Source organism: Musca domestica, unplaced genomic scaffold (assembly GCF_030504385.1).
Source record: "Musca domestica strain aabys unplaced genomic scaffold, Musca_domestica.polishedcontigs.V.1.1 17, whole genome shotgun sequence".
In the NCBI taxonomy this organism is placed as follows: domain Eukaryota; kingdom Metazoa; phylum Arthropoda; class Insecta; order Diptera; family Muscidae; genus Musca; species Musca domestica.
Genome location: NW_026712230.1, coordinates 10551864 through 10566048, shown reverse-complemented (window position 1 = coordinate 10566048; position 14185 = coordinate 10551864). Strand labels below are relative to the sequence as shown.

The following is a 14185-nucleotide window of genomic DNA, read 5'->3' as shown; positions in this document are numbered from 1 at the left end:
CATTTTCTCTCGAGAGCAGGATTGCTTAAAAAGGGGGAAGATTTTTTAAAGAGTCTACTCTTCACTCAAAATAGATCAACAGTTTGCTCTAAGAGTGAAAATTTGATTGGCGATTTGTGTGTGCAACAGCAAACCAAAATTGATGTTGCTGTGAACTTTGAAGGGAGGGAGGCAGGGGGTTCATTTTGCAACTGCCCAGCGAACCAAATGTCGGACGTTCGACACATCTGTTCAGAGTCTGAAGTTTTGTCCGACTCCTCGGACCGACGTAGGTCCGATTCCTGAGCAATTTGTCTGAGGGATTTTTTTGGTTTCTGCGTTTCCCTCTCTCTCTTTAGAGAGTTTTTTGAGAGTTTTTTTGTGCTTATACGTTGTGGTTAAAATAAATGTGTTGTCTTGCAGTCGGGAAAACAAAGCGTTTGTCAATTAGTGTTCAAAGGTTGACGAAAACAAAATGTATATGATACTTTAAATTTTCATACTGTTATTACTGATTTTGGTTTGAAAGTCGTCTAAAACTTCAGACTTTCCTCCGACCCTTCGGTCAACCACTCCATATAACATTCGGTCAGAAGTCGAACCCAATTCACATCCGACATCCGAAGTTTCATCCGACACTCTGTTCGAGTAGAATCTGCTCGATTTTAAAGAAATTTTGCTTCTACTCAAAAGTTAGGAAAACATGCTCACTCCTATTCGAATGACATCGAAAAAAGAGTTTTCTCCATTTGTTTCTGCTCCCAAAAGCGCACTCGCTCGAATTCAAGTTTCACACTTTGAGCAAAACCGAGCAGTTTTTCGGAGGTCTGGATACAACATTTTTCTGTTAAGATAAGACAAGGGTAATTATGTAGTTCTGCAGTATAAATCCATAAAGACCATCAGATTTATCCTGAGTATAGGACGTTTGGATAAAATTCAAAAATATATTTGCAATTTAAAGATTGAGCAAATATATTGATATCGTGAGCTCTCTTTTTATAGTTTACGAATTAGAAACAAATTAAAATCATAAATGCAGTATACTATGCATATAAGAATTTCGTTAAAAATTGCCAGTTTTTTTCTTATATGCGTGTTTTTCTTATATGAATGCACTTTTTCTAAGCTATGCAGTGAGAACATGAATGGACGACCAATAGTTTGTGCTTCATATTAGATTGCACACTTAAAATATACAGGGTCCGCCATATAACATTTTCTTTCTGAACTAGTGTTTATTTCGGAACAGTAACTATTAGCTCTTGTCTGATTTAAGAGATAATTAGTTTTATCCTCTGAATGAATACAGTTGTGTATATCCTTGGACAATGCTGGTAAATATTGCGATATACTTTGAAAATCATGACATTGTTGAGAAATATGTGAGAAAATTGGAAGCACCGCAAAGTAATCGTATTTGAGGCAAAAAAAAAAAAACCCGCACGCATACGTTGAAAAGCCGATGCACCCAAACGAGTCACTGTTTGGTGCGGATTTTGTCCAGAGGCATAATTGTGTCATTTTTCTTGAGGAAGGAGTGGCCGTTACATCATTGGACCACGTAGAATGAATTTTCGTTGACAAAAATTGAAGGGAAGGAAATTTGAAACATTTGGTTTCAACAAAAAGGCGACGTGTGCCGAGCCTATACTAGATTTTTTGTGTCTTATTTTTGAATATCACATTATCAGCCGCAGAGCTGACACCGTTGTACTACTATTTGTAAGCCCAGAGACAAATGACGTTTTGAAAGACAATCTTCCTGAAGAAAATTGTGAAATACAGCTGCACAAAAACGAATATGTGCTTAAAAATTTGACCTATTGTCCTATTGGTCGCATGACCAGCCGATATACAACAATTTTGATGTGGAAAATACTTGAGGTCTTGAAAAAAGTTTCTTACATCCATTTTTTCTATATAGGATCTGCTTATATGCGTGGTGTATTGTATTTTTTGTCATTGACTACTTTGAGTAATTCACAAGTGTGTCACATATTTTAATCATTTTTAACAATTAAAAAAAAATATTAAGTTTCGGTCCGAATTTTTAATACCCTCCACCATTGGGTAAAGAAAATCTTTTCATATACAAGTATCTGAACTCAAACGAGTTCCACTTAAACTACAAATACCAGTAAGACCGTTCGTATAAAAAAAAAACATAATTTGGGTGGGTCCGTTATATGGGACCACACCAAAACGGGAAGTCTTCTTAAATACCAAATTTGAAACAATTTTGTGGATAAATGTGACTTGGTTTATCAAAATACCAAGTATCGGTGGGTATCGTTTTATGTGCGCTATAGGATAAAGTATTAGTCCTAAATATTCAATGTTCTGCCAACGGAGCTTGAACCCTTTATGAACTATAAATTGGACAAATCCTTGGAAAAATGTGGCAAAAATTATTAAATCACCAAATATCTGGAGTTTCCGTTATGTGGCGGCTATACCAACAAAATACCAAAACTATATATACTATATTCCGCCACCGGAGCTAGAACCTATTGCGAACTACAAATACCAATTTTTAGACAAATCCGTAAAAAAATTGTGACAAAAATCATCAAAATATTGAATATCGGGAGGTAACGTTATATGGCGGCTACATCAAAACGTGGACCGATATTTCTCATTTTCAATACCAAACATCTTAGACACAATGCAAATTGTTTTGCCAAATTTTGAAGCTCTATGTCAAATAATGTTGACTGTATCGTGATTTCAACAGACAGACATCGTTAAATCGACTTTATGCTGATTAAATATATACAGACTGAGATGAAAAAACTGCATCCAACTTCAGGCTACTGTCATTTCTCAGCCACTCGTTCGGCAGCTGTTAAAATTATTCCAGTGGCAGCTCATTATATTGTTTACAAGCGTAGAAAAGCATTTTGGTGAGAATTTTCCAGAAAAAAAGTTATTTGAGATGGAATTCAAGCGTGATAGTGTGATTTCTTTATATTCGGCTGGAAAACCACAAGTGGATATCGTTATAGCACTTCAGCATTTAAATGTGAATAAATCGCTTGTCCTCGTTACCGTGATACTGGTAGCGTAGCGCCACGTCAAGGAAGTCGACGGCAGAAAACAGCAACATCAGCAGAAATGGTTCGAAAAATAAAGATGCGACTTGATCGAAACCCGCGTCGCAGTGGCCGAAGAATGGCTCGTTAGCTGAACATGTCGCAATATTCCATTCGACAAATACTAAAAAATGAGCTAGGGGTTAAGCCATTGAAATTCCAAAAAGTGAAAGAACTTACATCGCAACAGAAAGAAAATAGAATCAAAAGAGCTAAAGAATTGCTTCGCTTGTCCGAAAGTGGTGAACTGCCGAATTTGGTTTTCTCCGATGAGAAAACTTTCGTTGTCCGGCAGTTTGTAAACAAACAAAATTATCGTGTTTACTTGCCAGAGATGTCAGCTGAAAATGTGAAGCTTCGGTTGGCCACCAGAACTCAAGCGCCGACCATGGTGATGATTTTGGCCGCCATAACAGCCGATGATCGCTCTCCGCTCGTATTAATCGACCGTGGCATCAGAATAAATTACGAATATTATCGTGAAAATATTCTGGAGGGTGTGTTTAAGCCTTGGGCATGCATGCCGCAGACCTTGGTCATTCCAACAGGACTCAGTTCATTTCCAGTTCACAATGGCCACCAAAATCTCCTGATACCAATCTGTTGGACTATTGTGTCTGGAGTATTTTGGAAAGCAAGGTTGGCACTAAAAAATACCAAAGTGTCGATCACCTCAAACAATCGTTTCGCCTGGAATGGGCCAAAATACTGCAGAGCAACATTGGGGCAGCGTGTGACGGTTTCATTGACCGTTTGAAGGGCATAATTCGTGACCACTTCTAAACTTATTCTAAAATTTCATGCTATTTCCGACATTTTTTGCTTTCATTCAATAAAAAAAATAATTTAAAACAATTAAAAAAAATATATAAAAGTTATGACGTTTGACTTTGTTGCAGTGTTTTTATCTCAACCTGTATATACTTTATGGGGTCTAGGCGAATATTTAGGATGTTACAAACGGAATGACAAAATTAATATACCCTCCATTTCATGATGATTGGTTATGACTACCAGAAATTGGTTGGGAAACTTATTATTTGGTAATGGAATGGTAGAAAACTTTTCGGTAAAAAATGTAACTCTATGCCCAAATTTCAGGGATATGCTTACATGCTTTGATTTATGTTTGCACATGGTGAAGGGTTCGAAAAGTTCGACAAGGCCAAACGTAACTCAAATTTTTCTCTAAAACGAATATAACATTCATTTCTTTCAAAAAATCCGTTTCGGATTATTGACAAAAAACTTGTTACTCTCGCACTCATTTAGAGCCAAATGACTTTTCCCACAACACTTGTTAGAAAGAATATATTTATATTTTTTGAGTTGTTTATATACTTCATTTTTATTATCAGATAAATTATGAATATTTTACATTTATTTTGTATATAATAGTTTTATATAATTATATATCTTTTTTATTTTCTGAGGTACTTAGCAAAGTGTAGAATGTTTTATTTTATTTATTTATTTTTTGATAATTTGTTCTTCTTTTTCGTTAAAATAACACTCTAAATATAATAGTTATATAAAGATTGTAACGCATCGTATAATCTCTTTTCCGATTCTCTATAGATATTTGAAAAGCGTTTTTTGTTTTGTTGTTGTTTTCTTTTGTGATAACTATCCTTGATAAGCAGGATTAACAAACAATTGATTTAGGACTTTTTTATTTTTTTCGATTTGTTGTTTTTTTCGCTTAAAACAAAAAATAAATAAAATGTATAAAATAATAATACTACTAAACATGTTTTACAAACATTTTGTCTTAAAGAGTATTTGTAGTTGTTTTTTTTTTTTGGAATTTTGTTTTTTTTTTTTTTTTTTGTTTTGTGGTCAACAAAGTTATGTTTTTTCCATTTAAACGGGGAATTTCTTTCGTTTTTGATTTATTTTATTGTTTTGTTTATTTTTAGTTTGTTTTATTAATTTATTATTGGCTTGTGATTTGTTTTTTTTATTGTTTTAAGTGTGGCTTTTTGTTATTAGAAAATAAATAATTTATGGCAGCTCTAGATAATTATATTCACATTTAGTTTAGAAATTTATTGTTATGTTGATGATGTTTTTTTTTAACCAATCCATCTTTGTATCCAACCACAACAGAAGCTGTCTGTTACCATCCAAATGGGAATTGAGTATTGAACTGAGAGTGAGAAACGAGTTTTTGACGTAAAATCAATATTTGATAATTTTAGAATTCGTCATCGCACACGATTCCAATTCGAATGTTTTTTCTGGCGATTTTTTCTTTGTATTTTTCTTGATTTCTGTCTTCTCAAAATCTAGGTAAACAAGTCAAGAGTAACGAACCAACGATCGAACGAACGCCGTCAAAAAAAAAAATACAACAATCGTATTTATTTAATAATTAATTTATTGGACAACTTTTCGAAAACACATACAGTGGAACCCAGGGAGGTGCCAAACCAATAAATTGAGACAAACTTCGTAGTAGTGCAATTTTTATGTCATTTATGCGAAAATTTCCTCGAGGAAATTGGTCCATCAATATTCAAATTAAGGTTGTTGCACTGTATTTTTTATTTATAATGAAAAAACACACAACAACAATAACCCATCTACACGTGTTGTTCATTTCCAAGCCAAACTCAGTTCATTGATTTCGAATGAAATGAACTTTGCTTTAAACGGGACCCACAACAAAAAGTGGCCTAGATTCTTCCTGCAATAATTGGAACAGACCATGCGCTGCTGATTTCAGAAAAAAATTAAAAATTTGACCTCTATAAATGTATGTAGGAATTAATATTTACAAAAAAAAAATAATAATAATGACGGGAATCCAACTCCATATTTCGTAAACATTTTTTGTTAGAGCGAACAATTTTAGAAAATACAAGTAAAGAATCAGCTAAGCGAAGAACTTTTAATACCCTCCAATATTAAGAAATAAAATTGCAATATGTAAAAAAATTTCGTTAAAAAAATGTCTCTATATTTATCAAAATACCGAATATCGGGTGATACTGTTATATGGGGGCTATGTGAAAGCCAATTATCTCCCAGAGAAGGCCTATTGTTTACTCTAAATACCAATTTTGAGAAAATTGCGTAGAAAAACTTTGCTAAAACCAAAAAAAAACGTGATATCGGGTTCAGAGATGGTCTGTTTGACAGTTTTTTGGGTTTTGGACTGTCGAAAAGTTGTAAACGTTATATACGTGTATAAAACATAGAAAAGTATAAAACGTCATAAACTTCTAAAGTACTGTAATATCCCACGTTGGTTGATAAACGTTTAAATCGATTTGCGTCGTTGCAATTTCAAGTTGCGTCGCACAGTGGGGTGAGATGCCCAAAACCGGAGATTAATTCGCTCTGAAATTTTGCTCAGACATTCATATTACCTCTAATATGTTTGGCATAAAAAATGGGACATATCGGCCCACGTTTCGGTAAGGCCCCCATATAGCGTCACTTCCTGATTTTTTGGTATTTTGAAGGTTTCGGTCATAATTTCAAACGCAATCATGAGTATCTTGACATTTTGAGTTCTGAGCGGACAAAATCTCTCCCTGCTAAATTTTGTGAAGATAAATCCACTATTACGTATATAAATCCAAAATTTCAGATAAGCGAGAAAAAATAATTTATCCTTTGTAAAACCTTCTAAATCTGAAGACAAAAATACTACATATTTTTATAAGGAAAGGAATAATTATAAAGAAATATATATACAAAATTGGCTGGCAATTAAGCCTTCCTATCTGAAATAGACTAAAACCTTATAATATATTTAGAAAAAATATAAGTGACTGACATTTAAAAAATCATCCTTATTATCCTTCCTTACATCTCTCTTATTGTCTTTAATAGGATCATCAGACAAAATTGAGGGAGAACTCACTCACCACTGATTTTTTAAAGAGACTGAAATACTTTTATGTATAGTATATAGTATACATAGTTTATAATTCAAGTCAATAACAGGATAAAACCCCAAGAGAAACTTCTTTCGAAAGACAAAAAAAAAACAGAGAACAAGATCAAAGTACATTCACCGCAAAATCAGTTGACTATTTTCACCATTTTTTAAATTAAACAAAAACGGCAAAAAAGGGCACGAGTTTTTTGTTGATTATGAAAGATGACATTCCATACTAAAATACAAAATTAAAATTTTAAGACCTTCTCGATATTATTTTTCAAAACTCCACATATGGCGAAAATATGGTAATATTTTAAATTTATTTTTAAAATATTTTTTAATCATTATTTTTAAAACTATTTTTATTCTAAAACACTGATAACTACTTGTATTCGATGTTTCATTTTTAAAATAATAGCTTTTGATGAAAAAAACTAAATTATTGTACTTCAAAAAAAACCAAAGACAATTTTTTTCCTTCTTCTTGCGAAAAAGTGAAATATTTCTTAACTTTGCCACTGTGTAATTAAAAAACTAAACAACGTATGCATTTGAAATTACGGTACTGAAGTAGAATTTAGAGTTCTATAATAGTTTAAAAACATTTATTCCAAAAGACGAATTTCATTTTTGAATTAATCTCAGTGTTTTGTGATTTCACCACTCTGTGCGTCGGTCCGAGCTACATTGTGGATTACTATTTTTTGCATTTGCAGTGCCTGTGGTGCTAAGAGCAACTGTCTGGTTGTGGTAAGAATTTATATGTGATTCGCCAGAGTACATTAAGGACGTAAAAAATGAGTCAAAATTAAAGAAAATTAATAAGTTTGGAATTATATTAAATCGTGAGAAAATGCTGTTAATGTAGGAAGAGCTCTTGGACTAACCCCTACAACTGTAAGAACAACCTGAACAACATATGAAGAGAGTTCAATGTAAGCTAAATAAATTACAATTTTGTAAATAAATTACAAATATGTAAATTAATTTAATTTTTGTTATGTTTTTTTTTCTTAATTTATTGTTTTGTTATTTCTTTATAATAATTATAAACAATTTTTGAGGTAAATGGAATAAATAAAAATGTATTCATACTTGTTTTTTATTTAAAAATATAAATTTTTTTGCTTTGTTTTGAATATTTTTCCAGTAAATTAAATGTCAGTGCATTTTGTATATGTATAGAAAAAGGTGATTCGATTTCGTAAAGACAACAATTCCGTCAAAAAATATTAGATAAATCATGCAAATACCGTTAGGCACAGTTATATAGGGTCTATACGAAAATGTGGGCCTATCTATATAGATAATTTTCTATCAGAGAACACAGTACTCAAGGTCCGCAACAGATATCAATATTTATCTTTTTGAGACCTTCTGCCTAAAACGACTTTTTTCTTTCAGGCGTCAACTCGAAAATAGACCAAACAAAAATTTATTTAAAGGGAAAGGAATTATTTTCTATTTTCTTTGGAACATCGATGCAAATATTTTATTTTATCCTACAACACTATGTGTTGGGGGTATTATAAGTTTGATTGGGGTCAAAATTATGTAACACCTATATCTGGATATTCCTAGCTCGCCGACGAAATTGAAAATGGAGGTGGGGATACGGTCAGAATAGAACCCTATTGTTTTTGGAGATGATCGCAAAATATTTAGGGGTTAAAATGCACTAAAACAGAAACAATTCTTAATTCTTCTGTTGCTCTACAGGCCTCAATTATAGACCAATCAACGCGGAATTTAGCATGGAGTTAGAGTTTAGGACTGGATAGAAGCCTACCAATTTGGTGGTCATCGGATAATATTTAGCGGGTAGAATAGACGATAAGAGATCTCCAGCATTTAAATGTGAATGAATCGTTTGTATCTTGTACCATCGCTTGTTACCGTGCTACTGGTATCGTAGCCCGACGTCAAGGAAGTGGACGGAAGAAAACAGCAACATCAGCAGAAATGGTTCGAAAAGTAAAGAAGCGACTTGATCGAAACCCGCTTCGCAGTGGCCAAAAAATGACTCGTGAGCTGAACATATCGCAACATTCCATGAGCTCGGGGTAAAGCCGTTGAAACTCCAAAATGTGCAAGAATTTACACCGCAACAGAAAGAAAATAGACTCAATAGAGCTAAAGAGTTGCTTCACTTGATCGAAAGTGGTGAACTGTCGAATTTGGTTTTCTCCGATGAGAAAACATTCGTTCTCCAGTAATTTGTAAACAAACAAAATGATCGTGTTTACTTGCCAAAGAGGTCAGCTGAAAATGTGAATCTTCGGTTGGCCACCAGAACTCATGCGCCGGCCATGGTGATGGTGTGGGCTGCCATAACAGCCGATGGTCGCTCTCCTCTCGTATTAATCGACCGCGGCATCAGAATAAATGCCGAATATTATCGCGAAAATATTCTGAAGGGTGTATTAAATTTTGGCCGCAGACCTTGGACATTCCAACAGGACTCAGAACCATCGCACTCGGCACGCACCACCCAAGAATGGTTACAAAATGAGGTTCCTCGCTTCATTTCCAGCGCACAATGGCCACCAAAATCTCCGGATACCAATCCGTTGAACTATTGTGTCTGGAGTATTTTGGAAAACAAGGTTGGCATTAAAAAATACCAAAGTGTCGATCACCTCAAGCAAGCGCTTCGCCGGGAATGGCCCAAAATACCTCAGAGCAACATTCGGGAAGCGTGTGACGGTTTCATTGGTCGTTTGAAAGCCATAATTCGTGCCAAATGTGACCAGTACGAACAATTCTAAACTTATTCTAAAATTTTATGCTATTTCCGACATTGTTTGCTTTCATTCAATAACATTTAAAAAAATGCTAAAATTATGGCGTTCGACATTATTGCAGTTTTTTATCTCACCCTGTACATACATAAGATTGCCCGACGCCAAGGAAGTGGACGGAAGAAAACAGCAACATCTGCAGAAATGGTTCGAAAAGTAAAGAAGCGACTTGATCGAAACCCGCCTCGAAATGTCTCGTGAGCTGAACATATCGCAATATTCCATTCGGCAAATATTGAAAAATGGGCTCGGGGTAAAGCCGTTGAAATTCCAAAAAGTGCAAGAACCATTATGAAGGTCTTGTCTTCGCTAAACCTTAAAATAAGGCGGACAAAGCTCTCTAAAAAAATAATACGCCGTTCACTATTATGTATTTGGAGCCGTTTCCTACATCCCTCTTTATTGCTCCTAGCACATTCGTTAGATTTTCAGGCGCCATTCCATCGCACTGCAATTTCGGACAGAAGGAGGCAACCACTCACGTTTGGTTCTCGCCATAAATATGACCAGGGAAGGAAATCTTACATCCATAGCAATAAGCAAATTGAATTCCATTTTCCTACATTCTTTATAATATATTTGCGAAAGAACTTTCAACCCCATATTTATTCCGTGTTGCGTAACAATTCTGGGGTTGAAAGTTCTGTAAAATATAATAGCGGATATATGTATATGTTTTTGTTTTTCTTTTTCTTATTGTTATTATTGAACTGATGAGGATTGGTGGATCTTTCCGAAGCCTAGGCATTCCCTGCCTCCCCTGCCAGGTATTCCCTGCCCCTGGTAATCATTAACATCTTTCTCGTCGTTTTTATAAAAACAACAATAATGGGATTATGCCTGACTATTTTGCAACAACGTAATTCCTAAATATTAAGTCACATGGAAATAAAAAAGAGCGAATATTTTAAATACAAACATTTTTCTAACAAAAACTTTTCTAATCATTTTAAATACACATTTCTAAATTGCAATGAAATGCGTTAACAATAAAGTGATTAGAAATTTTCATATTTTTTATCTGAGGAACCCAACAACATGGACCTATGTAGAAACTTTGCAAAAAAAAAAAAATAATAATAATTATTCCCCACTAATAAACAGATATGTTTGAGTACAACCAATTTAAAATTCCCACAGTTAGTTTTATGAAGTTTTAGAGACAAAGAGGGTCATAAAATAAGTCATATTTTGCACTTAAACTATCAAGACTTATGTGTTAAAAATCAAACAAAAAGGGGATTGAATTTTTTCTTGAAGAATATATGTATAGGTGAGTGTGTGATTCTTTTATTTGTCTTAATGTTATATTTAAATATATATCTATATGTATTTACTGTTTTCTTGGAACTTAAGTAAAAAACAAATCTAATTATTACAGAAAAAAGGGTGAATTAAAAACAATCTGGCCATCAACATTCGCTACAATTTCATTATCGTTTTTAGAGGGAATTTAAATTCATAGACATACATACAACAAATAGGATACTTGCTACTATTCGAACTTTCACTTTCACCCGAAACACGAGGATTACTATAACATTTTGTTTGTTTTTTTACGTTTATATATATAACTACACAATATTATTATCATCAATTCTTGTTATTAGAGCAATTCCAAATTTATAGATTTGTTTTTAGTTGTTCGATTAAATAAAAATATAAAAAATTATTTATACATAAATAATACAATATACATAATTATGTTTTAATCTAATAAGCAATAGCATTTTTTGTAACATTAATTACATAGGAAGAAGTGTTTTTGTTTGTGTAGTTGTTGGTTGGTTTTTTCTAAAATAATAGTAATAATGATAATAATAGGTGAGGTTAAGTATTTACTTTTTCAGTTTGTTTTTCCATCTTGTTCAAACAAATACTTATTAAAAAAGCAATACGTTTTTTACAATACTCAAGAGTCTAATTGTTAAATGATAAGGAAATCACGGAGATTGGTTTTGTTTTTAATACAAATTATAATAAAAAATACTTTACAGCGGGTATTATATACAAAAAAATAGTAGTAGATTTTAATAAATGTAGTTGCAGGTGATATATATGTTTTTGTTTCTCTCTTTCTTTGATAAAAATGTAAGCTGTGCAACGCATGATCTAAGGTCCTGGGAAAGGGAGTTTTAAACATCTGTCAAGTTTTCGAAAACATGTTTAAAGATTTGGACTTTGTTAATAAGTTCTAGGAAACTTTGAATCAATATAACATTATATTGGGATTATACCAAAAGTGAACATGGAAAAAATATTTTTCTTAATGAAGGCATTTTGTCTTCGATCTGAAAACCGAGGGTAACAGTAGAGTGGTCTCGCATAATCGGCAATATTCTTTATCATCATATAGTCAGCTTAAATTTCTATCCTTGAGCTTGACAGCTCTTATCGAGACTTGAAAATGCACAAAATTCTGAACACTTTTCCAAGGTTCTAAAACCGAATACCAAAAAGCCGAAAAGCCAAGCCCTGTCAGTTTAATCATGAGTGATGAGACCCATTTCCATCTTAGCGTTACGTAAATAAGCTAACTTCACGCTTCTGGGGCACTGAAAATCTGCGTGTAACCCACGAAGAGTCATTACACCCGCTCAAAGTCACTGTATGTTTTCGCTGGAGGAGTCATCAAACATTTTTTCTTCGAAGACGTCGCGGGCCACACGGTTACTGTGAATGGTGAGCGCTACAAAGCAATGATCAACGACTTCTTTTTGCCGCAACTTCTTTAGTTGGGATTGGAAAACATGTGGTCCCAAAAGGGCGGTGCAAATGGCACACATTGCACGTGCCGCGATCAGCATATCGATTGGATGGACGCATTTCCCGGGATGCGAGATCGCCTGATTTGACCGCTCCAGACTTCTTTTTGTGGGGCTTTTTGAAGCCGCAGGTATTTGTCAACAAGCCTCAGACTCCTTCAGCTTTTAAAGTCAATATCCGTAAAGAATGTGAGGACCTATCGTCGGAAGTTTTGGTCAAAGTGATAAAAAGCTCAAATGACAATAAACTGTGAATGTATTCCGTAGATCGTCTATGGAAGAAAAATCGTATGTATCATTTCAAGAGGGAAGATCTATAATCCTTGTATTTTAAAATATATTTCATCGGTTCCAACATATATCCTTCTCGACTTCTATGGGTCAAATCTCTATAGATAAAAGCCTTTCTTGAGTTTTTTAGCTAAAATAGTTTCTAAACGTTGCAACAATTTGATTATTTTGTTGATTTTCAATTAATTCTTTTTTTCATTATAATTTAATTTGTTTCTTGTATTTTTAAGGATATAACTTGTTGTTTTATTAAATATTATTTTTTTCATTATTATTAATAATAATAGTAGTTACACTAATAGTAATAATTACATTTTATAATACGTTTGTGTGTTTCTTTCTGTTGTTGATCTGTTTTTTTTTTTATATTGTTTTTAGTTTATGTGTGTTTTGTTATATGAAACATTTCTAAATTTTTATTAAATATTTTATTCGGCAATATTTTTGTTGGGTTATGTATGTACGATGTTACACAAATACAAATAACCTTGAGTTAAATTTTGGAGCGGAACAACACTTTTGTTGTTTTTATAATAATTTTTTTAATGTAATATGCTTTGTTCTGAATTTTTCATTTTCTTTTTCAAAAGATCTACTATTATCGTCGGCTAAATACAACATTACCTTCTGCTTGTTTTATATTTTGTTATATTTCTTGTTTTGCGTTTGTCATAAAGAGATTTGTAACGTTTGTTTTGTGTTATTGTTGTGTTTTCGTTTTGTTTTTTTTTTTCTTTTTTTAAATCTACCTTTACTATATATCATTATTATTAAGATTAATTATTATTATATCATCTACTACATTTACAAAGTTCAATGGTATTTTTGTTGTTGTTTGTTTGTTATGATTACAAATTAATACTATACTACCCATTTGTTTTGTATGTTTCATGTTTGGTTTTTTAATCGGGTAACATATGGACGAAACTTACGGGAAACATGCCACGACGCGATGGATCACCTTCGATAACACCCTCCATCCAATTTTCATCATCTGTTCGTTCGTTGAGTACAATGAGGACTTCGCCCTCCTTGAATTCCAATTCATCATCATTGTCGGCAGAGCAATCGTATAAGGCACGACAACGGCGATGACCAGCCTGCAAGTATAAGAAAAAAATAAAAATGACATTAAGACAAACAATGCTGGAAGGGATCAAATGAGTTTCCTGCCTATTTGAGAAATATCGACTACTTTCAATTGAAATATTTAAAAGGTGTTCTATATTTCAAATATATTTAGAAGACCTTTACGTTACTGAAATCCTTTAAGAATTTATATCTGGTTTAACTCTAATGAACATTTCTTCTTGTATTCTAAAAATTTTTCTTTTTTTCATTTAAAAAATACAAACAGAA

At 33.1% G+C, this 14185-nt stretch overlaps 1 protein-coding gene across 5 annotated transcripts in view; it reads right to left on the bottom strand.

Moving 5' to 3' along the window:
- Nucleotides 1-4881: 4881 nt before the first annotated feature.
- Nucleotides 4882-14185, bottom strand: part of LOC101890581 (arfGAP with SH3 domain, ANK repeat and PH domain-containing protein) — a 65301-nt gene continuing 55997 nt past the window's right edge. For all 5 annotated transcript variants that reach the window (XM_059120507.1, XM_059120508.1, XM_011292151.3 and 2 more), the window contains one exon: nt 4882-13926. In XM_059120507.1, coding sequence (XP_058976490.1) covers nt 13729-13926 — 198 coding nt within the window. In that variant the 3' untranslated portion in view covers nt 4882-13728. The remainder of the gene's footprint in view (nt 13927-14185) is intronic.